The sequence below is a fragment of the Staurois parvus genome, unplaced genomic scaffold (genome assembly GCF_062004578.1).
Source record: "Staurois parvus isolate SC_StPar_1 unplaced genomic scaffold, SC_StPar_1.0 ptg000141l, whole genome shotgun sequence".
In the NCBI taxonomy this organism is placed as follows: domain Eukaryota; kingdom Metazoa; phylum Chordata; class Amphibia; order Anura; family Ranidae; genus Staurois; species Staurois parvus.
The window spans coordinates 1,332,835-1,359,676 of NW_028317937.1; the positions used below are offsets into that span (position 1 = coordinate 1,332,835).

The following is a 26,842-nucleotide window of genomic DNA, read 5'->3' on the forward strand; positions in this document are numbered from 1 at the left end:
AAATTTCCTGCTGCCGGCGGCGCACATACGTCCCGACGTCACAGGGACCGGAACACAGAAGCCAGATGCCGGCATCGGCCGGAGGAGATGGCCGGGGACGCTGCAGGGGACACATCGCAGGAGCGAAGGACAAGGTAAGTGCTGCAGGGACTCCCTATGCAGCGCCGCATGGTAAGCCGAGTGTAGCTTGGGGTTACCGCTTTTGGCACTGACATTTTACCCTGAGCTACACTCGGGAATACCGCTAGGGAGGTTAAAATACAGCCACTTACCTGTCCCTCAGTCCAGCGGTTTCCTCACCACCGCTGGTATCACCAGCCGTCTTCTCTCCCTGGCTCCGGCATCTTCAGTGTGGGCACCCGGCTGTGACAGCTTGCGGCTTCACAGGCAGGTGCCCACTGCGCATGCGCAAGAAGCGCTGCGCTTTGTGAATAGCACCGTAGTCTTCTGGGACCTGTCATGTGTCCCAGAAGACTACGAGGGGGAGGGAGGACAACTTCCGATTCCAATCGCCTAGGCAATCGCAGTGGAAGTGGGAGCGGGTACCTGTCAGATTTGGGTACCCGCTCCCCAAAGGTGCCAATCCTTAATGGGGAGCGGGGGACGAAGCATTAAAGCAGAACTTCCCCTTTTGGGTGGAGCTCCGCTTTAAGTACTTCAGATCTCAGATCACCCCCCTCCCCTTTTTCTCTTGACCATTCCCGCAACATTTTCCACTTAACCCCTTCAGACCTCAGATCAAAACCTTTTCTCCTTACCTTCTCTAAAATTTCTTCAAAACTCTGCCCAGGGAACCACAAAACACACCAAGAAGTCCATCAAAGGTGTTCTTGCAACTCATATGGTGCCTAGACAGAGGCAGGAAGTGGGGTTAGATCTCCCTACTCTTCTGTGCTACTGCTACACTGATCTGAACTAGTTTTCCAGCACCTGGTATGGGATTATAGGAAGCAGCATCTTGGGCAGCAGAGGCTGAATGAACAGGCAGAACCAACAAATTACAAGGACCCTGGCTGCATCTGCTGCTTGGCCCAATCTGCCCTGATACCTGGGGCCCAGTCAAGACTCCCCCTCCTGCCTGGGCCCCATAGCAGCAGCTTGGGCTGCTCTAGTGGTAGTTCTGCCAGCAAGTAACAATGTTTGACTTTGTGCTTAAGTTCCCTTCTGTTTATATAGCTTGTGCTGTTGTATGTACTAAGGGAAGTTTTCTTCTTTTTTCCAACAGACATGGTAACTGAATAGAAGCCAGCTTTCATTAAAAAAAAAAAAAAAAAGGAGGAGGACAAAAGATATTGGCGATTCAGAATACATCTGATCAAACGTGCTGTACATTTTAACCTTTTTTTTCCCCTCACTGTAAAAGTAAACCTACGCTTTAACGATTAATAATTGCTGACCATTTTTCAAGGAGTACCATGGTGACCACTTGTGTGGGCAATTGACTCAGCAAAGTGTATCTTTATAACATGCTTTCTGTCAAGCTCTCTGTGGTTTAAATAGCTTTAAGAGAAATTATGCTTCATGCTGTGTGAGCCAATTTTCACAGCAACTGCTTATTTATCTAAAGTTGCAGGCAAAGTTGTGAATTTCCACCTTATTTTTCCTATACGGAGTGCAGGCAAACAGTCGTGCAACTGTAATTAAACATCCAAGATTTCCCATGGATCTATTACAAATATGAATGACATACTGTATTTAAGAGAGATGCTCAAATTAGAGGGCGCATAAAATATAAACTGAGAATAAAATGGCACATATATAATTGCAGTAAATATAAATTTGCAGGGAGTCTCTGTATAAAACATTTGCTATATGAATGTGAGAAACATCAAATTAATGGGCTGACACATCTACGTGTCCATTAAAAGGACACCCATTACCCTGCTCCATATAATCCCACAAACTTATACATTTGATGCCCTGTGGTATCTTTAACATGTTATTACACATAGCATTATACATATAGATTTTGTTGACAGCACTTGTGATGTGGCACCTGTAGTCCTCGCACGTCAGTTGATGGCCTCAGCTATGGAAGAAATTTGCCTTCTAAACATTTTCTTTTGACTATTTTTGGTGGCTATGTAAGTCATGTATCCCATATGGCTAATTTATTGCGAACTAATTATAAGGATATGTACAGATGATTGATTATTGATAATTATTGTTAAACGGTGGTATACTTTCTCTGTGGAAGAATCTGTATTAATGTATTCGAAACGCGTTGGATCCCAGGCTGAATATATCTGCAGTCAAACGTGAGGTTGCAAGATGGAAATCGGCTCTTGAGGGATATCACTGGATACATATTGTAAAAACCACAACTCTGTGTAGTGAATGTTTTGTCAAAAATGTTTGCTCTTTACATTGGTCAGTATGTACTGCCTACCTGATATACATCAATGTATCAGATAAAAGAAATTTGTTTAAATAAAATGTTGATCTCTTTAATAATTGGTTTCTCTGTATATACTTTAAGGTTGCCTTAAAAATCCCACAAAATGTAAGGCAAAAATTGTCTATGAATCTAAAACAAGTGAGCAGAATATTAAACAGTAGTAATTGGCCTGGATTCAATATAGGTTGTCAGGAAAATTTCCCTTAGAGACTTTACAATTTCCATTATGGAAGCAGACTTTCCTGCTTCCATGATTACTAAGAATTTTTCTAGGTGAAAGATCAGGGAGACTTAATCAAACCTCACTAATTACTTATACATTTATAAAATTACTAAGCAAGGAAAAAAACAAAAAAAATAAAATACATAAGTACTTTTCCTCAGTCCACGTTACAATTTACAGTGGATCTACACTGCATCTGAGCACCACAAAAACCAAAAACTAGTGGTGCACTGAAATGGAAATTGCTGTGCTGAAACCAAAAATTCAGTATGTACTTGGCGCAAATGGACAGTTTTTGTTTTTTTTTTCAATTTTAATTTAATGTGGCTGGCATTTTTGCATTGAAGCCTTTGGAATGGGATTTTGCACTGAAGTCACTAGAGGGGTGTTTTACATTGAAGTTTATGGGACGTAGCACCTTTTTTTTCCCCTAATAACCCCCCCCCCCCTATTTTTGGACGATAATTTTTGGAGGCCAATATATCGGTGCATCCCTACCAAAAACTTACAAGGGAGAGGAAATAGAGTGGGGCTGTGTCAGTGGGGGGAGGGGAAGGTAGGAGTGGTAGTTGGGGGGGTGGGGATCTGTCAGTGGGGGGAGGGGTAGGTAGTTGGGGGCAGTAAGTGGAGGGCAGTCAGTGGGGGTGGTAATTGGGGGGTAAGGTCTGTCAGTGGGGGACTGGAGGATGTGGGATGGAGGAGATGAGACTGGAAGAGGAAGAGGACATGGGAGATGAGACTGGAAGAGGAGGAGGCCACGGGATGGGGGAGATTTGATGTTAATTATGCTGTTGCTAGTATTTATTTTGCAACTTCTGTAAATTCTGCATAAAACATTTAACAGTCATTTCATGAGATAAGTTACGAGGGCGTGTTTCGGGGCGGAAATAGGGACGGGGCAGGGTAGGGGTTTGGTGGGGCAACTGGCGTCGCGTAACTCGAGGCCTGGCTAGTAACTCAGGGCTTGAAATTTTGAGCCATATATCACACACATACGGGATGTTGAATTCCTATCGCCCGACGCCCGGGACATGAAGTTCCGGGCAGGTAGTTTTTTTTTCCTCCTTTAGCCCTGCTGCGGGCAAGCAGCAGGCTCACCTGTCAGGTGAAGCAATCAGCGGCAGCGCTGCCGGAGATTGCTTCCACACAGTGCGAGTGTCAGGGAGCCAGACACACAAGAAGGTACAATTAAAAGGTAGGTTTATTAATATAAAAATAAGACAAGAGTCTATGCAAGTCCAACAGCGGAAATCGTAGCCAAAGCCGGGGTCAAGAGCCAGGAAGAATCGTCGCCAGAGCCGGGATCAGGAGCCAGGAAGAATCGTTGCCAGAGCCGGGGTCAGAAGCCAGGAGGAGTCTTAGCCAAAGCCGAGTCAGTATCCAGGAAAGCAATGAGTAGCTAAACAGGAGCTTGCTGTTGTGCAACAGACAGGACACGAATTCAATGGACAGCCACAAACAGCAGACTTATATGTGATAAGCCGCCACCTCCTGGGGGAGGAGCCGCAGAGGGCTGAAAGCATAAAGGATCCCACAATGCTTTGCAGACACCTAAGATGGATGCCGGCACATGGAGCAGCACAAGGTCTGAGGAAAGGTAGGACCTTGACAGCCAGCCTCTCCGCACCCCCCGTGAGGTTTCCCGGGCTCCGCCTGCTCATCTGCAGGCCCAGCTCACCATCGGCTAGAGGGGAGAGAGAAGAGCGGACAAGTCCGCTCCTTCCCCTCCCCTTCTTGTGCTGACCCGGAAGTGACGTCACGATGTTACTTCCGGGTCCCCGATGAGAGATTGCAATAAAATCGCCAGGAATAAATGTAATATGGTGCAGATGTGTACCACATTACATTCAGTGGAGCAGAGGGGAGACATGCAGGGTCTTTTAGACCTTGGATGTCTCAAAGAGAACCTGTCACCAAAAATCATCACATAGGGGACTTTGTCTCCTATGTGATGAAAAAAAAAAGTGAGAGAATTTTTTTTTTCTATTGTAAAAAAATGAAAGATATACCCAAGCACATACCATCCCTCCCAAAAAAATATTGAGACCCCCACATATACGCACGTAGAAACGTAAAAGTACACGCTGGGACGCCTACGCATGAAATAGTCAATTGCGGTATTCATGTCACATATTGCATGCCAGGATGAGAGCGATAATTCTAGCACCAGACCTCCTCCGTACACTATACTGGTGACCTATAAGGAGCTTTAAAAGTATCAACCTATAGAAAATATAGGGTACTGAAGCTCGTTGCCATTTCACGAGCGTGCACAAATTTAAGGTTTGACAAGTTGGATATCTATCTACTTGCTGCAACCTCGTCTTTTATACTTATAATAAATAGGGTAATTTATTGCTTTTTTGTGCCCTAAAATTAACTTACTTGTATTTTTTACAAAAATTTTGCGGTAAAATCATGCTGTTTTATTCTCTAGGGTTCCTGCTTTCAGAAAATATATAATGTTTGGGGTTTTATGGAATATTCAGGCCTAAGATTATTTTTTAAACGTGTGCAAAAAAAGCAAAAACGGCTCTGGCAGCAAAAACGACTGGCAGTGAAAGGGTTAAAAGTATAAGCCCCCCCCCCCCCCCCCCCCCCATCCTTTCCTGACGAGCAGCCAATCAGTGCTCATTACACTGCAAGGTCTCCCTGCTTCCTGCTAGTCCCCGGGGTGCGGTGCTGTAGACAGGCAGGGAGGGGAGGAGGAGGTAAACAGCACAATGTTAAAAATATTACATGTTAAGTTGCAATAAAGCGCCTTTTGTTTTTAAAAGCCCCAGACATTCCTAAAATCACCTCCGATTTAAATATGGTTTTGGTTAAAAAAATGTTTGTTATCAGAACAAGCAGATTGTCATGAGGGACAAGTAGATTGGGGCCCCAATTTAGTCCCTGGACAAGTAGTTTTTTCAAAACTTTCCACACCCCTGCATACCGAATACTATCATATAATATAGTCATTTCATGCATGCATACCATTTTAATGCAAGGCATTTTAAGCGATAGTGGTCCTTTTAGCAAAACGATGATGTCACACTCTTCACTTAACACTTTGGGGGGGTAAAATGTGTTCATAAACATAAACCTACCTTTAGCTGTTACTTGCTGATAATTTTTATAGAAATGACTGAAATGTGTTTATTTTGTTGCCATGTGCATGACTATTGAGATCTGTGCAGTTTTTGCTTTGGTGGAATTTTTTTCGTTACCACATAAAACTGTATACAACACATTCATATATATATACCTACTAGTACAACATATACGTGTATGCACAAACCTTTAAAACATTATTCTTTCATGCTCATACAATAGCATATACTGTACAATGTGTACATTTTGACAATAATTACAAAAACACTGTATACTGTAAAACAAGTGTAGTGTGCATTCTATTCCTACTATGGATTGTATAGACTAGTTCTATTTTAAAATAACACCCTTCCACTGCATTTTTTTTTTTACACAATATAAAGATACAATATAGTGTAGCATATCTTTTACATACATTGTATCAGAAATTTCTTCTCCAAGGAGAGTGCTTTGTGTTTTAATATTTCAGGACCCAGATTGTAAAGACGTTGAGTGAAGCTGGGCCCAACATAGGAATGCAACAGGTCAGGGAATCAACAGCTAATTTGTAATTAGCTGTAATTTGGGAGGGATAAAAGCCTGAACCTTGACATGGCAAAACAGCAAAATTTGAAAAACAAAAAAAAAAGCCATCTCAGACAAAATCGGAATTCAACCAATCTCTGTCAACTTCTTCAGATATTCATCTCCTACCTAGACTGGCGGTCCCCAGGTGACATCTGCTTTTAGGTACAGAACCATGATGGAAATTGTCTCCATTTTAAAGTGAACCATTTTACATATTACAAAGCTAAACTGAAAAATAACTTAAAAAAGAAAAAAAAAAAAAACCTTTAAAAGGAGGACCATCTACACTGCAAGGGTTCATTGTTTGTTAACTGTAGGGGAAGGGGAATGAGTAGTAACACTTGCCATACTCCTAACTGGCAGGTATCTGGCGCTCACATCTTCTCCCCAATGCTCTGTTCTTTTAGGCCCCGTTCACATTATTGCACAGCAGGAATGAGCATTCTCGCTACACAATTTTGACATGCGATTTTCACGCAATTGAATGAGCTGGCGTATGTGTTTCTCCCCAAGTGGCAAGCTTTGTGCAATTTTTAAAGATGAGTTTTGCCATGCAACAATCACGGCAGAGAATCACATTCTATTTGGAGTGCCATTAAAGAATAATGGCATTCGAATACACGCAGCGGTAGGCAGTACTGATAATCAGGGCACTGCCTACTCCTTTCACACTTGCCGGTTATCGGCAGTACTTTCCTCATGCAGCGAAAGTACTACTAAGTGGCAAGTGTTTACATCGTGATTAGCTGTGATTGGACACAGCTGATCACATGGCAAAGGGCTGCTGTGATTGGCCCTTTACTGTGACATGTAATCGGCTGTGTCCAATGGATACAGCAATCACAGAGAGCGCCAGGTGCACGCTGCAGCAGATGTATGGTTCTGGGAGGACGTCATATGACACCCTTCCAAAACTGGATGACAGCGCTGTAGCAGGTCAGCAAGTGGTTAAAGAAAAACCTGTAGTAGCTGTAATAAGAATCCCACCTGAAACCAATTAAAATTATACTGCTCAAACTCCATGATGTGTTATCTCAGCCAAAGGGCCATGCCATTTGAATGTGCTGATCAGGTTGAATATTGGCTCGTCAGGCACATCTAAGAAAGCAAAATGGAACCTATCCGCACACTATCTTGGCAGAAGGTAAACCCTTCTTTGAAGGAAATGCTTCAGCATGGCCTCCTATCCGTGGTGGAACCCCTCTCCGCAATGCGTTTGCAACTTGTTTCTTCATGTGGTAAAATGTGTGTTTGTTTCTGTGTTTGGGGTGCCGTTAATTAATGTCACCAAAAGCTTGACTAGTTCATTTTAGGTGTATAAAGCCTAGTACACACAGGCCAAATGTCAGGCAGCACTGGCCAGTTCAATAGAAACAGGCCAACATTCAGCCCGTGTGTATCGCGGCCAGTCCGACAGAAGCCAGACACTCAGCCAGCTTCTATCGAAGGGGCATGACCGAAAAAGGTCTGCTCATCGGCTCCCAATCAGCGCTTTTAGCCAATAGCTGAGAGCGCTGACCGGAGTGTTCTTCCGGGGGTATGTCCCCCCTATCAGAACACAATAGCACAGCAGGGGAGATCGCTGTACTAACACTGAATAGTTAGCACAGCAACTGATCCTGAGCTATTAAGTTTTTATTTTTGTTCAGCCCTCTGAGTTTAAAGCTCCCAGGCTTTAAGGTGGCCATACACTATACAATCTCATTATACAATTTCTGTACGATCTCCTTTAGATTTACCACAACTATATAATAGGTGGACACACCATCTATGCAATCACTCTGTATCAAATCAGGAAAGTGCTTGCACTACACAGTTGATGGTGGATCTAAAGGAGATCGTACAGACTGTACAGTGTATGGTAAGCTTACATGACTTCCAGGATTCTCCTGTTTTCAATACTACAGCTCTTCTACACATAGGCTGTGATCGCTCAGCTCCTGCACACTCTGCCTAATGAGTAATCTATGCAATCTAAGATAGGAAAAAAAAAAATGGATGGCTGTATATTTAGTGAAAATGGTGATCACCAATTGCATTGGGAATGCATACACCCGAGGAGGTGGGTGGGCCACCTCCTGGAGGAGGTGGAGGGCAGGTGCAGAGTGTGCGTTAATGAGGTCAACTGGTAAACTACTTTCTTCTATTGGTTCTCCCATCCTGAATACCAAATTCGGGATGGCTAATGAAGGAATTTTTTAACAGGAACAGAGGCTGTACTAAAATGAACAGTGTATTTTTTTGTGAAAATTTGCACTTGATAAACAGTTGCACGAATATTCTGTGACAAAAGAAAGAAAATGGAACTAATTCTATTTTATCCTTCAGCATCTGAGCTATCAAAAATACTGTTTAGAAATTTTAACTAATTGCAAATGCGCAATGCACTAATGTGCAAAAAAACAGCATGTACTGCAATAGATTTAAATATGAAGTTTAGGTATGGTTTTTGCATAGTTACAATGGCCCAACTTGGAACAAGTATGCATGTACCATACCTGACTGATCCCCATATTAGGTACTGCTATTACAGAGATTGCCGGGAGCTTCCCAGTTAGAGTGATAACCCTGCAGATTAATAAACACACAGGGTTGTTCACTCAGCACAGGCGCCATTCAGAGAACATTTAGCATTCTCTCAATGAATGCAAAGCGTTTTCTGACTGATCAAGGTGGAGGTTGTGACGTCACCACCCTACTTGCCACCTCATCCAACTAGAGTGCGCTTTGCATTCACCAGAAAATGCAAACTGTTCTCTGAAAGCCATCCATGCTGACCAAGGGACCACAGTAGGGACTAAACAGTATGTCAGCCAAACAGCATGGGACCCGGAAGCCTACTACAGTGTTTTGCAGCTTCCACAGCGATTGTCCAGGTATGACACATACGTACTTACACTGATCCAAGCTGGACAAATGTAAACTATGCAAAAAAACCACAAAACCTAAACTTGAGCTTTAACAATCTCAATATCATCGTACATATATATACGGCCTCGAATTGAGGTGGTTATACCATGATCCTGGTACCAGTCTTTCCAGCGGGCAATTCCAAATTTGGTAAAAGTGATCCAAGTGGCAATATAGCAGTTCGATCACTTTTACAGGCGGCATAAGTGGACATGGTCCGATCTCAGTTTGATCAGATGCTCTGGAGGCCAAAGGAGAGATCCTGGGTCTCATAGACCCCCAGATCTCTCCATAAAGAGGCACATGCTATCAAAAAGGGATGTTGTTCATCCCTTGTGATAGCAATAACATTAAATGGGTCAGTGTAATAAAAATGGGAAAAAAAAATGTATTTATTTCAGGTACTTATATAGCACCGTCAATTTACGCAGTGCTTTACATATATATTGTACATTCACATCAGTCCCTAACCCTCAAGTAGCGTACAATCTAAGGTCCCTAACTCACATTCATACATACACATACTGGGGCCAATTTAGACAGGATCCAATGAACCTACCAGCATGTCTTTTGGAGTGTGGGAGAAAACCGTAGTACCCGGAGGAAACCCACGCAGGCACAGGGAGAAAATGCAAACTCCAGGCAGGTGGAGCCGTGGCTGGGATTCGAACCAGCAACCCTAGTACTGCCAGGCGGAAGTGCTAATCATTTAGCCACTGTGCTACCCTATGCCACTGTGCTGCCCTAATGAATATTTTAAAGTACCCCCTCCCCCCGTGCATACGCACCAATGCTCATGCACCCGTCGGTCCCGCACGCATGTGTAAATGGAGATTGCGCCACACGTGACGCATCTCTGTGAACATCAGAGCGGGAACAATAATTCTAGCACCAGACCTCTAAACTGGTAACTGTAAAAGCTTTTAAAGCGTCATCTATGGATAATTTATTGTACCATAGTTTATTGCCACTGCATGGGCATGTACAATTTTAAAGTGTGACACGTTAAGTATCTATTAACATCATCTTTTAGATTTTACAAAGAAAAAATGGGTATTGTGTTTGTGTGCAATAAAACTCATCAAAGTGTATTTTTTCTGAAAATCTGCATTTCATAAACCGCAGTGCATTGATCACGTCAACCACCATTTTATTCTACAGGACCTCTGGCCTTCAGGACTTATTTTCTAGCAAAAAAGGGCAGATTTTTATATGTACTGTATGTGAGAAAATGTCAGAATTGGACCAATTTTGATGCGGTTAAACACATCTTCAGCGAAGGCATAGGTCATGTATTATAATATGCAGGGAGGAATGCTTAGCATCTCTTTCTTCTATACTTTTTTTTCCCCCAAAAAACATTTATAGTGTCACATATTCAGCAAGAAAATAGAGAACTGTCACCCACTTATATACCACAATGAATTGCCTACATCTGTATCTCCCTTTTCTCTGTGATATGAGATTTTCACATTTCACCACCAGGTATGCTACAGATATGTTAATGAAACCCACCCACACCAAGATAAATGTACTCCTATCAGCTGGAACTGCAGATACCAATATATCTAATTAAATCACTATGGAGACACAAGCTTAAAGGATTCGACGCAGTCAGAAATATATAAGGCAATAAAATATAGGCTCTAGAAATATGTCACACAATGTCCTTTGAATAAAGCACTTAGGGGTTTATTTACTAAAGCCGAGAAGTGCAAAATCAGGTGCACTTCTGCACAGAAACCAATCAGTTTCCAGGTTTTATTGCCAAAGCTTAATTGAACAAGCTGAGATTTTTGTTTACTTGCACGAAGCATTCAGCACTTAATATTGGTATCTAAAGGTGACTTTATTTGAGTGCAATTGTAATGTGCATGGCTGTCCAATGTCATAGCAGAACATTTGTTGCCATGGAAAGTGTAAGTGGAAAAAGATGCGCAGCACTGGCATAGGGTACAATAGCAATCAGAATAGGTTTTCTAATTAGTTCCACTGAAGGTCACTTAGTTGTGGCTTGCAACCACATTTCCCATGCTGTGGTACATATAGTTTTATGGATAGTTAAAACACATGCAGAGAGATGCTTTTGCTTGTTTAATTCAAATTAGAATAAAAATTTAGGCGGTATCGTTCACCATTACCAAAAAATGCCTATGCAGGGAAGGGGAGCCTATAGATATAAATGTCTAAAATGGCCCTTGTATATATAAATGCGCATTAGCAATCTTAGATTAGATAAGCTCCTTGAGGGCAGGGACTGATGATAGTACATATATGTAAAGCACTGCGTAAATTGACAGCGCTATAAAAGTATCTGAAATAAATAAAAATAAACTGTTCAGTTTTGAACCAAAGTTGAATAATGCCCTTGTATAGGTGTAGGTTAGTTATGTACCTCCTGAAGCTTGACTAAAAAAACTCTTAGAAATGGCTAGAGAGAGAGAGAAAACCGGAGAGAGAGAAAACATGTGCGAGAGAACGAGACAGAGAGAGAACGAGAGAGAGAACGAGAGAGAGAGAGAACGAGAGAGAGAGAGAACGAGAGAGAGAGAGAACGAGAGAGAAAACGAGAGAGAAAACGAGAGAGAAAACGAGAGAGAAAACGAGAGAGAGAGAACGAGAGAGAACGAGAGAGGGAGAGAGAGAGAGAGAACGGGGGAGAGAGAAAACGAGAGAGGGAGAGAAAACGAGAGAGAATGAGAGAGAGAGAGAATGAGAGAGAGAGAGAACGGGAGATAGAGAGAAAATGAGAGAGGGGGAGAGAGAGAGAGAGAACAGGAGAGAGAGAGAACAGGAGAGATAGAGAGAACAAGAGAGAGAGAACGGGAGAGAGAGAGAACGAGAGAGAGAGAACGGGGGGGAGAGAACAAGAGAGAGAACGAGAGAGAGAGAATGGGAGAGAGAGAGAACGAGAGAGAGAGAGAGAGAACGAGAGAGAGAACGAGAGAGAAAACGAGAGAGAGAGAGAGAGAGAGAGAACGGGGGAGAGAGAAAACGAGAGAGGGAGAGAAAACGAGAGAGAATGAGAGAGAGAGAGAATGAGAGAGAGAGAGAGAGAGAGAGAGAGAGAGAGAACGGGAGATAGAGAGAAAATGAGAGAGGGGGGGGAGAGAGAGAGAGAACGGGAGGGAGAGAGAACAGGAGAGAGAGAGAACAGGAGAGAAAGAGAGAGCAAGAGAGAGAGAACGGGAGAGAGAGAGAACGAGGGAAAGAGAGAGAGAACGGGGGGGGGGGAGAACAAGAGAGAGAACGAGAAAGAGAGAATGGGAGAGAGAGAGAACGAGAGAGAGAGAGGACGAGAGAGAGAGAGGACGAGAGAGAAAACGAGAGAGAGGACGAGAGAGAGAGAGAGGACAAGAGAGAGAGAGAGGACGAGAGAGAGAGAGGACGAGAGAGAGAGAGGACGAGAGAGAGGACGAGAGAGAGAACGAGAGAGAGAGAGAGAACGAGAGAGAGAGAGAGAACGAGAGAGAGAGAAAACGAGAGAGAGAGAACGAGAGAGAGAAAACGAGAGAGAGAGAACGAGAGAGAGAAAACGAGAGAGAGAGAACGAGAGAGAGAGAATGAGAGAGAGAGAACGAGAGAGAGAGAGAGAGAGAGAGAGAGAGAGAGAACGAGAGAGAGAGAAAACGGGAGAGAGAGAAAACGAGAGAGAGAGAAAACGAGAGAGAGAAAACGAGAGAGAGAGAAAACGAGAGAGAGAGAGAAAACGAGAACACGGCATGGGAGCTTGTGATGAAGTAACCACTGACCACCAATGCTGGGAAAGACTAGCTTATCCACCATTTGCCTTTAAAATAACGTGCACTTGAACACATTTAGGCTCCGTTTACACCTGAGTGATTTTAAGCAGAAGCACGTCAATGCTCAACAGGAGAATTCCCATTGTATCCTATGGTACCAGTTCACACCTGTTGTGTCACTTGAAGCTTGTCAATTAAAGCTCGAAAAAGTACTTGAGAAAAGCTTTAGGTCCCTGTAGACTTCAATGAAAGTGCCTTAAAAATGCCAGATGTGTAAACTGCGTTTTTTTTGTTTTGCAAGACTGTTCGTCTCACATTTCCTAGTAAACAGCTTTTTATACCTAAAGCAAAACGACCATGTCTGAAAACACTTGAAAATCATATATGGAAAAACGCACATAGAAAATGTTTCAAGAACATATGAAAGCGCTCAAGTGTGAACTAGTCTAAAGAGTTTTTTCAGGCATGTGGTCCAGTGTATAATTAAAGTGATTCTAAAGGCTTTTTTATTCTATGCATGAAAGTAAAAAACCTTTAGCATGCAAGCTGCCCCTCTCCCCCCTCCTATTACTTACCTGAGCCCCAGCGATATGCACGAGATCAGCTTCTCTCCCTGGTCTATGCCTCTTCATTGGTTCCCACTGCTGTCATTCACAACTAGTGAGGAGGGAGTGGGGGGCAGTTTTATGGACATAGTGCGGCTCAGGAGAGAGCACACACAAGTGCCCCCAAAAGCAAGCAGCTTGCTCTGGTGCAGCAGGAGGGAGGAGCCAGGACCGCCGGCAGAGGACCCAAGGAGGATCGGGGCTGCTCTTTGCAAACCATTGCACAGACCAGGTAAGTATGTCATGTTTGTTATTTTTTAAATTGCACCTTTAATATCACTTTAATCAATTATACCAAAACAGGTGCCTTTAATCATATTATAGATTTATTACTATTGTTAACAATAATAATCACCAAATTGACATGCAGGTTAAATACAATCATTATTACCCCATTCACACTTGGGAAGGAGGCCATTTTTCGATTAGCTGCAGGAGATCCAGCTTGGGTTCCCGTGGAATAACTGTGGGCAGGAAGCCACAATGAAAGCAATGGGAGACTGACTAATGAAGCAATTACCCGCCAATTATTGCCCTTGTGAGATCTCCCATTCTGCTGGCCATCCCTTTCCAAAGCTTCCTGGATTCCCTGCATACTTCGCAGCTTCTCCTCTGCTGTTTACTCTCAGTTTCTAAAGACTATATATCACATGGTACCTTGCTGCCTGCAAGAAGTGATTCCTGTACCAGCTCTGCTTACTGAAACTTCTCCTGTCAGCATCTTTGTAGTTCAGAAGACGAGCTCTGTGAAATGTGTGACAAAAGCAGCGCGTGCTTACTGGCAGGACATAGTGACATTTTTAGCAGAATTCAAAGAAATAAATATGTGGGAATCTTCACAAAGTAAGCTGAAATTCATGGTTGAAATTAAATACGCTATATTGCCAAAAGTACTGCGATGCCTGCCTTTACACACATATGAACTGTAACGGCAACCCAGTCTTGGTCCATAGTGTTCAATATTGAGTTGGTCCACCTTTTGCACCTATAACAGCTTCAACTCTTCTGGGAAGGCGGTCTACAAGGTTTAGGAGTGTGTCCATGATAATGTTTGATTATTCTTCCAGAAGCACATTTGTGAGGTCAGGCACTGATGTCGGACGAGAAGGCCTGGCTCGCAGTCTCTGCTCTAATTCATCCCAAAGGTGTGATATCAGGTTGAGATCAGGACTCTGTGCAGGCCAGTCAAGTTCCTCAACCCAAACGCTCTCATCCATGTCTTTATGGACCTTGCTGTGTGCACTGGTGAGCAGTCATGTTGGAATAGGAAGGGTATGCTGACCATGGAACAAAAATGTGTAAAGAAATGGAGGTTGCCTGTAGTTGATGCAGCAGTTTCATCCCTGAAAAGTGTTTAACATGTCCTGTGGATAATGTACAGATTTTCAAGGACCCAGCGGATAAGAAGCTGGAATCTCTGCTTAAGATCTCCTTTTCCCTGGCAGGTTCTGCCGCACAGCCAGCTGTGGCAGCTATTGGCATTTGCCAGAGACATCCTGACCATGTCAGGCATGCCACAAGATTGCAGCCATAACTGCCAGAAGAATTGTTCGGGATACAAAGGGAAACCCATAGGTAACCACAAGAAAAACACAGGCTGCTCTGGAAAAAGACAGTGTGGTTGTTTTGAAGGAGTACAATATGATGACACTTGAACAATAATGGGCTGCATGGCCGAGGTGCCAGAAAGAAGCCTTTACTGCATCAATGACACAAAAAGACCTAGTTAGGCATGTCAAGCATATTGTAACCGGGCTTTTTTGTGGCATTGGTGCAGTAAAAGCTTCTTTCTGGCACATCGACCAAACAGCTCATTTTTGTTCAAGTATCACCGTATTGTACTCCTTAAAAACAACCACACCATCTTCTTCCAGAGCAGCCTGTTTTTCGTTTGAGGTTGCCTGTGGGTTTTTCTTCGAATCCCAGACAATTCTGTCAGTTATGGCTGCAATTTTTCTTGGTCTACCTGACCTTGGCTTGGTATCCCCAAACTTTCCACTTCTTAATAGGTGATTTGACAGTACTGATTGGCATATTCAAGGCTTTGAACATAAAGTTTCATTACCTTGTTACGCAGGACTTTTGACAGTTCTTTTCTGATCCCAATGGCTCAGTGTCTAGCCTAGTCAGTGCTTCCACATCAGAGCTAACAAACTCATTGACTATTTATACACTGACACTAATTGCAATTTAAAAAGCCACAGATGTGGGACATTAACCTCTAATTGGCATTTTAACCCATGTGTGTCACCTTGTGTGTCTGTACCAAGGTCAAACATTCCAGGGTATGTAAACTTTTGATCATGGCCATTTGGGTGATTTCTGTTATCATTATGATTTAAAAAGGAACCAAACAACTATTTGATAATAAATGGCTTCATATGATCATCATCCTTCAATAAAAGAGCATTTTTTGGCATGATCAGTCATATTTTCAATATCAATGTTAAAATTTCACAATTTCTGCCAGGGTATGTAAACTTTTGAGCACAACTGTAGTTCTGCTCTATTTGTGCTGCCCGAGGGGTGTAGGAAGGGGCAGGCGGCATCCAAGGCAACCGTTTCTCATTAGATCCGCCAATTGATCATTCAAGCCTATGGTAAGGTCCCACCTTTTCAAGTAAAGGTACACTCCACCAGGAGTGTGGGGTGCATCTTAGCAAAGCTGCCATCAGGCATCAGTGGCTCAGGTTTGCAAGGCCGCTACATGGTCTTCAGTTCACACATTCACAAGATTCTATCAGGTGGATGTCAGAGCAGCAAAGGATTCTACCTTTGGCCGTAGTGTTTTAGGGATGGCCGAGTAGGTCCTGAGGGATTATTGATGGTGGCCATCATGGTGTCACCCTCCCTTCAAATTTCTTATTGCTTTGGGACATCCCCCATAGTAATGAGTAGAGTGCTCTGTGTACAGTGATGTATGATAAAGAAAATAGGATTTTTTCTACATACTCGCCTGTAAAATCCTATTTCTGGGAGTACATTACAGGACACAGAGGTCCCACCCCACTTTCTGGATTGTCATTGCTTGCTACAAAAACTGAGGTACTTCCTGTATAGGAGTTACAGTGGATATAAAAAGTCTACACACTCGTTAAAATGTCAGGTTTCTGTGATGTAAAAAATGAGACAAAGATAAATCTTTTCAGAACTTAATCCACCTTTAATGTAACTTATAAACTGTACAACTCAGTTGAACAACAAACTGAAATCTTTTAGGTGGATAGAAGCAAAAATAAAAAAACTAAAATAATATGGTTGCATAAGTGTGCACACCCTGAAACTAATACTTTGTTGAAGCACTTTTTGATTTGATTCCAGCACTCAGTCTTTTTGGGTATGAGTCTGAGTCTATCAGTATGGCATATCTTGACTTGGCAATATTTGCCCACTCTTACTTGCAAAAACACTCCAAATCTGTCAGATTGTGAGGGCATCTCCTGTGCATAGCCCTCTTCAGATCACCCCACCCCACTTGAATCTTTGGATGTATGCTTTGGGTCGTTGTCGTTCTGAAAGATGACATTCCTCTTCATGTTCAGCTTTCTAGCAGAAGCCTGAAGGTTTTGTGCCACTATTGACTGGAATTTGGAACTGTTCATAATTCCCTCTGCCTTGACTAAGGCCCCAGTTCCAGCTGAAGATAAACAGCCCCAAAGCATGATGCTGCCACAACCATGCTTCACAGTGGGTATGGTGTTCTTTTGGTGACGTGCAGTGTTGTTTTTGTGCCAAAAGTATATTTTGGAATTATGGCCAAAATGTTCAACTTTTGTTTCATCAGACCTTAACACATTTTCCCCACATGCTTTTGGGAGACTTCAGATGTATTTTTGCAAAATTTAGCCGGGCTTGGATATACTTCTTCATAAGAAAAGGCTTCCATCTTGCCACTCTACCCCATACCGCAGACATATGAAGAATACAGGAGATTGTTGTCACATGTACCAGACAGCCAGTACTTGCCAGATATTCCTGCAGCTGTAGGCCTCTTGGCAGCCTCCCAGAGCAGTTTTCTTCTCGTCTTTTCACCAATTGTGGAGGGACATCCAGTTCTTTGTAATGTCACTGTTGTGCAATTTTTTTCTTCACTTGATGACGACTGTCTTCACTGTGTTCCATGGTATATCTGATGCCTTGGAAATTCTTTTGTACCCTTCTCCTGATTTGATACCTTTTAACAATGAGATCCCTTATTGAAAAGAAAATGTCAGGAAAGACCCACTAGAACAGCTGAACTTTATTTAGGCTTAATCAGAGGCACTTTAAAAATGAGTTGTGTACTGACTGCTATTTTACATGATTTTGAATGTGAGTGAACACAGCTACATCCCCAGTTATAAGAGGGTGTGCACACTTATGCAACCACATTATTTTAGTTTTTTATGTTTACCCCCCAAAAGATTTGTTTGTTTTTCAATTGAGCTGTACAGTTTATAGATCACATTAAAAGGTGGAAAAAGTTCTGAAATGATTTATCTTTGTCTCATTTTTTTACATCACGGAATCCTGACATTTTAATAAGGGGTGTATAGACTTTTTATATCCACTGTATATAGGGGAGGACCTCCTCTCCGATTGGTCGGCCAGTGTCACTTCACCTATAGGTGGCCTATAACCTACATAGTCATGAATAGCCTGCTCTGTGTCCCACGATGTACTCCAAGAAATGGATTTTACAGGCATGTAGAAAAAAAGCTCCAATTATTCCATATACAAGGTGTGCCTAGAATATAATGAGAATGAAGTTCATACACTCAAGAAGGGCTCTGTGAAGGGAGAAGCTGTGTCAAGGATCCGGGTATGACCAGAGATGTGTGGACCGACACAGGGAAACACAGACTTCAGGTATAGTATAAAACAATACAATTTATTAAAGGCTAAACAATACATAAACGCAGTGCAAGGCTAAACATAAACACAGTGCAAACAAACCAAACCTCCAACAGATAATAATATGTACAACACCAAACGTAGTCAGGCGGGCCGGGTCGGTAGGAAACGGGCAGACAAGGTACAAGGAGCAGGCGGAAGAGTGGTCAGGAATATCCGAGGTCGGTACAGGCAGAGTTCGTGCAGAGTCAGGATCAAAGCAAAGTCAAGATCAGGCAGGAAGCAGACAGGATGCAGGTACAGGAGCTCATGGGAACAATACACCAAGGCACTGACTGCAGGCCTGGCCATTCCTTAAATACATCTCCTGCAATCAGCCTCAGGTGATGGCTTGATTGCAGGAGTGAGCTTCTGGCTGCTGAGAGCACCCGCTGGCCAGCCCTGGTACTGCAGCCCACACGGCAGGTGAGTCCCACCACCAGTAGTGAATCCATTCCTGACAGTACCCCCCCCTCAAGGAGCAGCCTCAGGATGCTCCAGACAGTCCTTAGTGAGCAAAATGTTCCACCGCCAGGGTCAGGTAACTGGCTGAATATCCTACTGCCGGAGTCAAGCGGCTGGCTGGGTTTCCTGCTAGTAGACTTCTCTTTGTGTAGGAGAACCCAGGAAGGCAGGTTACTGGACACAGGATCTCCAGAAGCAGGCTGGGAATCAGTTATTGGCCAGTTTAGCTGGACATCAGGGGCTGGCACATCATGCCGGGCAGCGGACAGAGGCACATCAGGCCTGGCAGCGGACAGAGGCACATCAGGCCGGGCAGCGGGCACTGAGCCATCTGGCACGACAGCGGGCACCGAGCCATCTGGCACGACAGCGGGCACCGGTTCACCAAGCTCGACAGCGGGCACCGAGTCGTCTGGCACGACAGCGGGCACCGGGGCGTCAGGCTGGACCTCGGGCACCGGGGTGTCAGGTTGGACCGCGGGCACCGGGGCGTCAGGCTGGACCGCGGGCACCGGGGCGTCAGGCTGGACCGCGGGCACCGGGGCGTCAGGCTGGACCGCGGGCACCGGGGCGTCAGGCTGGACCGCGGGCACCGGGGCGTCAGGCTGGACCGCGGGCACCGGGGCGTCAGGCCGGATCGGGTCATCAGGCAGGGTAGGGTCATCAGGCCGGGTAGCGTACACTGGGTCATCAGGCATCAGGCTGAACAGCGGGCACCGGGGCACCAGGCTGGATAACAGAAGGCGGGTTCTCAGACCGCAGGCTGACCAGTTTGGATACTGGCAGGATGGTGCTGGTTGGAAAGAATTTTCGCTTCTTCCTGGTTTTAGTTACTGGAGCACTGTAAGTAAACGCAGGTCTGTAAACGGAGGGGGCAGCTTCTACAGATGACTTCTTTACAGGGTTAAAGGCAGGATAGGTGCAGCGAGTGGGAACAGGGGACTGGCATGTGGTTGATAGCAGGGTATACTGGGCTGTCACTGGTGGTGCTGTCGGAAATGCAGGAATAGAGCTTTGAAGAAATAGATTAGAAGCAGGACTGGGTTTTTGCAAGCTGACTGAGGCTGGGTGTAACAAGTCTGACCATGTCTGTAATACCGGTTGAACAAAGCTCAGCTTGCACATAGCCTATCTGACCAAAGACTGCACTGCGTTTATGCAATCCACAAGCACATGTGATGGACAAACTGCATAATGCTCATGGAAGCAATCTGGATCATCCTCCAACAACCATACCAGTGATTCCACTTGATCTGCACTAAATGGTGGAAGAAAGTCATCCCTGCTTTCAGGGGTACAGGACAAAGCCAACTCAGCACAAACCTGGATCAATGGCTGCACCTCAGAAAACTCTGTGCCCCGATCCACTAGTGAATGAGCAACTTGTATGCATTCTAGCAGCTGATCCCTGGTATACTCTTTCAGAATCTGATTGCCATACTCTCTGTCTTCTAAGACTAACAGCGACAAGTACACAACCTCCTCCGGATGCATCCTTCACAACAACAAGCCAAAATGGCTTCCCTGTGCAGCCACTTCTGGTCAGGACTGGCCTTGGTGTAATGTCAAGGATCTGGGTATGACCAGAGAAGTGTGGACCGACACAGGGAAACGCAGACTTCAGGTATAGTATAAAACAATACAATTTATTAAAGGCTAAACAATACATAAATGCAGTGCAAGGCTAAACATAAACACAGTGCAAACAAACCAAACCTCCAACAGATAATAATATGTACAACACCAAACGTAGTCAGGCAGGCCGGGTCGGTAGCAAACGGGCAGACAAGGTACAAGGAGCAGGTGGAAGAGTGGTCAGGAATAGCCGAGGTCGGTACAGGCAGAGTTCGTGCAGAGTCAGGATCAAAGCAAAGTCAGGATCAGGCAGGAAGCAGACAGGATGCAGGTACAGGGGCTCATAGGAACAATACACCAAGGCACTGACTGCAGGCCTGGCCATTCCTTAAATACACCTCCTGCAATCAGCCTCAGGTGATGGCTTGATTGCAGGAGTGAGTTTCTGGCTGGGGAGAGCACCCGCTGGCCAGCCCTGGTACTGCAGCCCACACGGCAGGTGAGTCCCACCACCAGTGGTGAATCCATTCCTGACAAGCTAGCTAAGGTCACTCAGGTTGGGGTGCCAGGTATACATTAGAACACTGATAAGTTGCATTCCAGCCCTGTCAGAGTCGAGACATTCTTTTTTATGACACCCTGTTCAAGTGCCTTGCATTAAGAAAAGTACAAGCGAGTTTGGAACAGTGGTACGGGATAACTTTTACTGTGAAATTGGGTAAAAGTGCATTAGAAACTTTGCAAATGGTGAGAAAAGCTTATGGAGATGCTGCACCATAATCTGAACAAGTGTACCGATGGCACAAGGCCTTCAAGAAAAACTCTGCTTTGTCAAAAACGGAACAGAAAGTGGATGCAGTGAGGTCTGTCCTCAAATGTGACCGATGGTTCACTATAAGAATGATTGCAAAGGGACCGGGAATTACCAAGTCAATTGTTCATGAAATTGTGACTCAGGATTTGAACATGAGAAAAGTGTGTGCAAACCTTGTTCCAAAGGACTTGTCACCTGAAGGAATACCATCAACTTGTTTCCAAAAACCTGTTGGCCCGTTTGGAAAATAGAGCCTAATTTTTTGAGTCAAGTGATCACACAAGTTGAATCCTTGGTGTTTGAGTACCATCCCAAGACAAAAAAAAACAAACTTCAGCATGGCACACACCCACGTCACCTCGTCTAAAGAAAGCTCGAATAGGCAAATCAAAAGTCAAATCAATGGTCTTTTTTTTTTTTGATTCATGTGGAATTGTCCATAAAGAATTTTTACCTACTGGTCAAACTATGAATCAAAGATTTTACCTGGAAGTTCTCTTCTCTGATCACTTGAGACAGAGTTTGTGTGCGTCCTGAGATTGGCTCAACTTGGATCTTTCATACGACAACGCACCGAGTCACAGTGCTCTGACAGTCAGGGTTTTTGGCTGAAAAAACGCATCACAGTGCTTCCCCATCCATCCTATAGCCCTGACTTGGCTCCTTGTGACTTTTTCATATTCCCAAAGATGAAGAAGGGTTTGAAAGGACACAACATACAAAGAACCACTACACAGGTTCTGAACGCCATCCCACTTGAAGACTTCCAGGGATGCAATGAAGAATGGAAAAATCACTGGAAGCATTGTGTACACTCACAAGGTGCATACTTTAAAAGGAGACAAAGTTCAATTGTAAAATTTTTTAATAAAAGAAACAAAGAATTTTGAAAATATTCTCATTACTTTGTGAACACACCTCGTAAAAACAAGAATAACTTAGCATACAAACACAGACTACACAATGCAGCAGGCTTTAATGAACTGCAAAAGGCTTTACTGAGATGCCATATTAGAGCAGACAGAAGACGTAACTGCTCCAATGACATGTTTCACCCCTGGGCATAAAAAAAAATACAGCCGTGATCAGCTTATGTGCTTCCCTATAGCGGTGTCATTTATACACAGCTGCAGTCACATTGATACATAGTTACATAGTTAGTCTGGCTGAAAAAAGACAAAAGTCCATCCAGTTCAACCATTAAAAAAAAAAAAAGTTCTAATCCTATACCCACAGTTGATCCAGAGGAAGGCAAAAAACCCAGCAAAGCATGATCCAATTTGCTCCTGCAGGGAAACAAATTCCTTCCTGATCCCTGGAGAGGCAATTGGATATTCCCTGAATCAACTTTACCTATAAATGTTAGTATCCAGTTATATTCTGTGTATCCAAGAAAAAATCCAGTTTTTTTTTTTTTTTAAAGCAATCCACTGAGCTGGCCAGAACCAACTCTTGAGGGAGTCTATTCTACATTTTCACAGCTCTCACTGTGAAGAAACCTTTCCGTGTTTGGATATTAAATTTATTTTCCTCCAGACGTAAAGAGTGCCCCCTTGTCCTCTGTGATGACCTCAGGGTGAATAACTCTACACCGAGTTCACTATATGAACCACTGATTGTTGTACAAAGCCACAGTGGGGCAGGAGAATACAGCAACCATGGCCAGTGGTTCTGCATGATGACAGCCAGGTTTTCCATGTTTGTGGGTTGTCTATGGTTTTAAAGGCATATGCAATGTTATTCTTGTTTTATATGGAATAAACAGCATTTATGCTTCGACAGATCTGTACACTTCCTCCAATTTTGTTTTAATATTAATTACAAGCATTCCTTGTTATCTGGTTGAAGCTGTGTGATGGCGATCTGCGTGATGGATATACAGCACTTGTCCCGGCTTGATGACAAGACAATCATACACAATACAAGGACTATTCTTTGCATATAAACAGATTGTATTTAAAGGACTCATTTAGAATCTATGGTTTATGATTTTTGCTGTTATCACAATTTATGCATGGTATTCACAGGTTTCACTAATATATGTATAAGACGCAGAGTTATATGATATTGAGAGGTATATATATGACAGCGCTGCACTTTGTTAATATTGTATTTCTAACTAAAGTTCCACTAAAGTATAACTAAAGGCAAAACATTTTTATTATTGGATAGAATAGAAAGGGATTAGGACGCGTCGGGTTTCTATTGCTGTCTGTACCCGTTACGGAGATTCACCCTCTCTTTTTGTTTTGTTTACTTTTATCATTGAAAGTAAACCCCACATTTTGGGTTGTTCCCAGAGCAGTAATGGGGACACTAGTTCTGGTAACATCTCAGGATTTCCTTATTTTGGAGGATTTTTTCTCACTTCCTGTTTTGTCTATGAGGCAAGAAAGTAAAGGGGAAATCACTCCAATGGGACACAGATTAAAAAAAAAAAACAAAAAAACAAAACATCTGTCAGGAGGTTACATCCCTACCTTACGCTAACCAGAAATTAAAAACAAAAAACCTGTCTTTGGTTACACTTTAACTCTTTTGCTGCCAGAGCCAGTTTTGCATTTTTTTTGCACACGTTTAAAAAATTATTTCGGGCCTGAAGATTACACAAAACCCCCAAACATTAAATGTTTTCTTAAAGCAGACACCCTAGAGAATAAAATAGTGGTAGCTACAATTTTTTGTCACGATATTCCTGCAAAGGTCTAGGAAACACAACATAAAAAATACACTAAAGTGAATATTAGGGCATTCAAATGCAATAAATTACACAAATTGTTGGTAAAATATAAAAGATGAGGTTGCACCGAGTAAACAGATACCCAATATGTCAAACCTTAAATGTGCGTGTGCCCGTGAAATGGCGACAAATTTCAGTACCCTATATTTTCTATAGGTGACGCTTCAAAAGCCCCCTATAAGTCATCATTTTAGTGTTACGAAGGAGGTCTGGTGCTAGAAGTATTGCTCTGACTCCGGTGTGCGTGGCGATATGCAACATGACATTTTCATATGTAGGCGCCCCTGCCACATTTGTTTACGTTTGTACCTGAGTATATATGGTGGGGCCCCCCCAACTGGTTAATGAGACATGGTCTAAGCCTCTGGGCTCCACTCTGTGTAATGCAATACACTGCTTCTCGGCTGTGCCAGCTGTGAAAGTGCCAGGGGTGACCCGGAAGTGACATCATACATGTCGCTGTCTGGGTCACAGGAAGGAGAGGAGAGCGGACGTGTGTCCACTCTCCTCTCTTCCCCCCACCTGCTGGTACATGGTATGGCAGCCCCGGGCCTGCAGATGAGCAAGCGGAGTCCAGAATACATGGTGTTGGGGGGGGGGGGGGGAACGTGGAAACAATCGGCCGCCTGACTGCTTCCACATGACAGGCAGGTGTCTGCCTGTCACTATTATACACAATCCCGGTGGCTGCAGCCACAAGATTGTGTGTACAACCCCCTGCCGTCAGGTCCATACGACCTACAGACCTAGCAGCAAAAGGGTTGAAGTATATGTAAAAACTAAAAATGGGCAAACAGGCAGGATTTTTATTGTAGAAAGGTTACCTACATTAACCCCTTCACACCTAAGGCTAAAACAAACCTAAATGCCTAAACACAATTCTGCAATGTTGACGTGTGTTAGTAAAACTATACATATCATCACAACTACTTTGTACATGCAGGTGGATTACACCTTGAGTTTTACTTTCATTTGGTGGCTTTCATTTGGTGGTAAATGGTAATGGATATCTCCTGATTTTTTTTTTATTATCAAAGGAAAACTGGCCCCAAATAGTAAAAAAAAAAAATATTTTTTTTTTTATTTAGCAGTATTTCTTGTTACTACCATAACCTACCACCAAAGAACAACCCAAAATAAATTCTCCAGCTCTTGACGATCGCAGCAATATCATATATGCGTATGTTATTTGTTGTTTGTACCCGTAGTACAGCCCAGAAACAATAGTACACATTCTGTTTTTTTCTTTTTTTGTACCCAAAACACACTGACAATTTTGTTTTTAAATCCTGACCTTTGACCCTGACCCAAACACTAACCCTGACACTGAACTACATCAAACATTGATCTAGGTATTTTTCTTTATTTTTTAATATTTATTTATTTTTTTACAAACATTTTTTTTTCTCTCTGCCAGGAGTTAGAGAGATACAATGTATCTCTCTTCTCCATTCATAGAGAGAGAAAAATATAAAGCAAGGGGGCCGGGTTGTACAGTGACTGATCACTGTGATAGCCAATCAGAGGCTATCACAGCGATCATGTGACCCGGAATCGGGAGTCCCAGATCCTGATCGTTAGAACGGGACCCGGGGCTCTCAGTGACACCACGGTCTCTTTGCTGCAGCACAAAGACAGGTACACAAATATGCGGCCCCAGTTCTGTGAGGCCACATATTTGTGTGACGTCGGCGTCAAGGGGTTAAAGTTACCCACCTGCCTGTCTGACCCTGTACAGTGAGCTCTGCATGTGCAGCTCACTGGAGAAATCTGAAAATGCCAAAATTGACAACGTCAATGGAGTGACAGCGTACATTGACGGCGCAATATAAGTACCTGTAATGAATAATACCGGCCCGGCCAATGAAAGCGGCTGGCAACCGATAACTGGATATGTCAGCGGATAGCGGGAGCTCCACCATGTCACATTGCTGGACTGAAGGGGAGTATAGTTTCACTTTAACAAAAAAAATCTTTGGACTTTAGAACTAGTAAATAACAAATGATACCACAGTGCCATTATTTCACACCTTTACAAGGACAGAGCAGACAGCTGACCTATCACCTTCCTGATACAGATTTAGATGCATTATAATGAAGGTTCTAGATAAAGCCCCAGTAATGGTCCCCAGAACACCAGGGGCCCGGTAATGACGTACACACAGCTCCAGTCAGTGACACATAACCCAGAAAGGACATAGGGGAGAGCCCGCCCCGCCCCCTCCAGCCGTGTCCTCTCTTCTCTCCCAGTACACAGTCCGCCCCGCCCCCTCTAGCCGTGTCCTCTCTCCTCTGCTCTCCCCTCTCCCAGTACACAGTCCCGCCGCCAGCTCACCGAGGACTCTCGATTTCCAGAGCTCCCTCTAAAATGCGATTATTCACCATCTCGAGTTCGTTGGTCCCGTTGGGTCCCGGCGGAAGTGACGTCCCTCTGGGCGCGCCTCTGTTGCCAGGGTGATGACGTCAGCCATGTTTATGGTTGACATGTTGACTCACCGTTTCTGGGCGGTGAAGGATCCGCTATTTTGGGGAGAGGAGCTGTGTACAGATACAGACGTGTTTATTAGTTCTTACCTTGTTACTTGTGGCCTGATGTGTTTACTGTAGCAGTCAGTGCCTTTTAGTATTTGCCTTGTACTACAGCTAGTGCTGTGGGTATGAAATGTGCAGCTCACATATGGGGAAGAGGTCGTGTGTTATCTGCCTCTCCTCTCCCCTTGGCAATTCTCAGAATGCTGTAAATTCTTTGAAGCCTTCTGTGAATGGACAAGGCAGGAGGAAGGCAGATAAGTCACAGTATCATTTCCTCATATGAGAGGTGCACATTTCACAGA

General features: G+C 43.7%; 1 protein-coding gene across 2 annotated transcripts in view; it reads right to left on the reverse strand.

The window, feature by feature from the left end:
* R3HDM4 (R3H domain containing 4) overlaps nucleotides 1-26,497 on the reverse strand; it is an 81,523-nt gene extending 55,026 nt beyond the window's left edge. For both annotated transcript variants that reach the window (XM_089673574.1, XM_089673575.1), the window contains exon 1: nucleotides 26,344-26,497. In XM_089673574.1, coding sequence (XP_089529700.1) covers nucleotides 26,344-26,393 — 50 coding nt within the window. In that variant the 5' untranslated portion in view covers nucleotides 26,394-26,497. The remainder of the gene's footprint in view (nucleotides 1-26,343) is intronic.
* Between the last annotated feature and the right edge of the window lie 345 nt (nucleotides 26,498-26,842).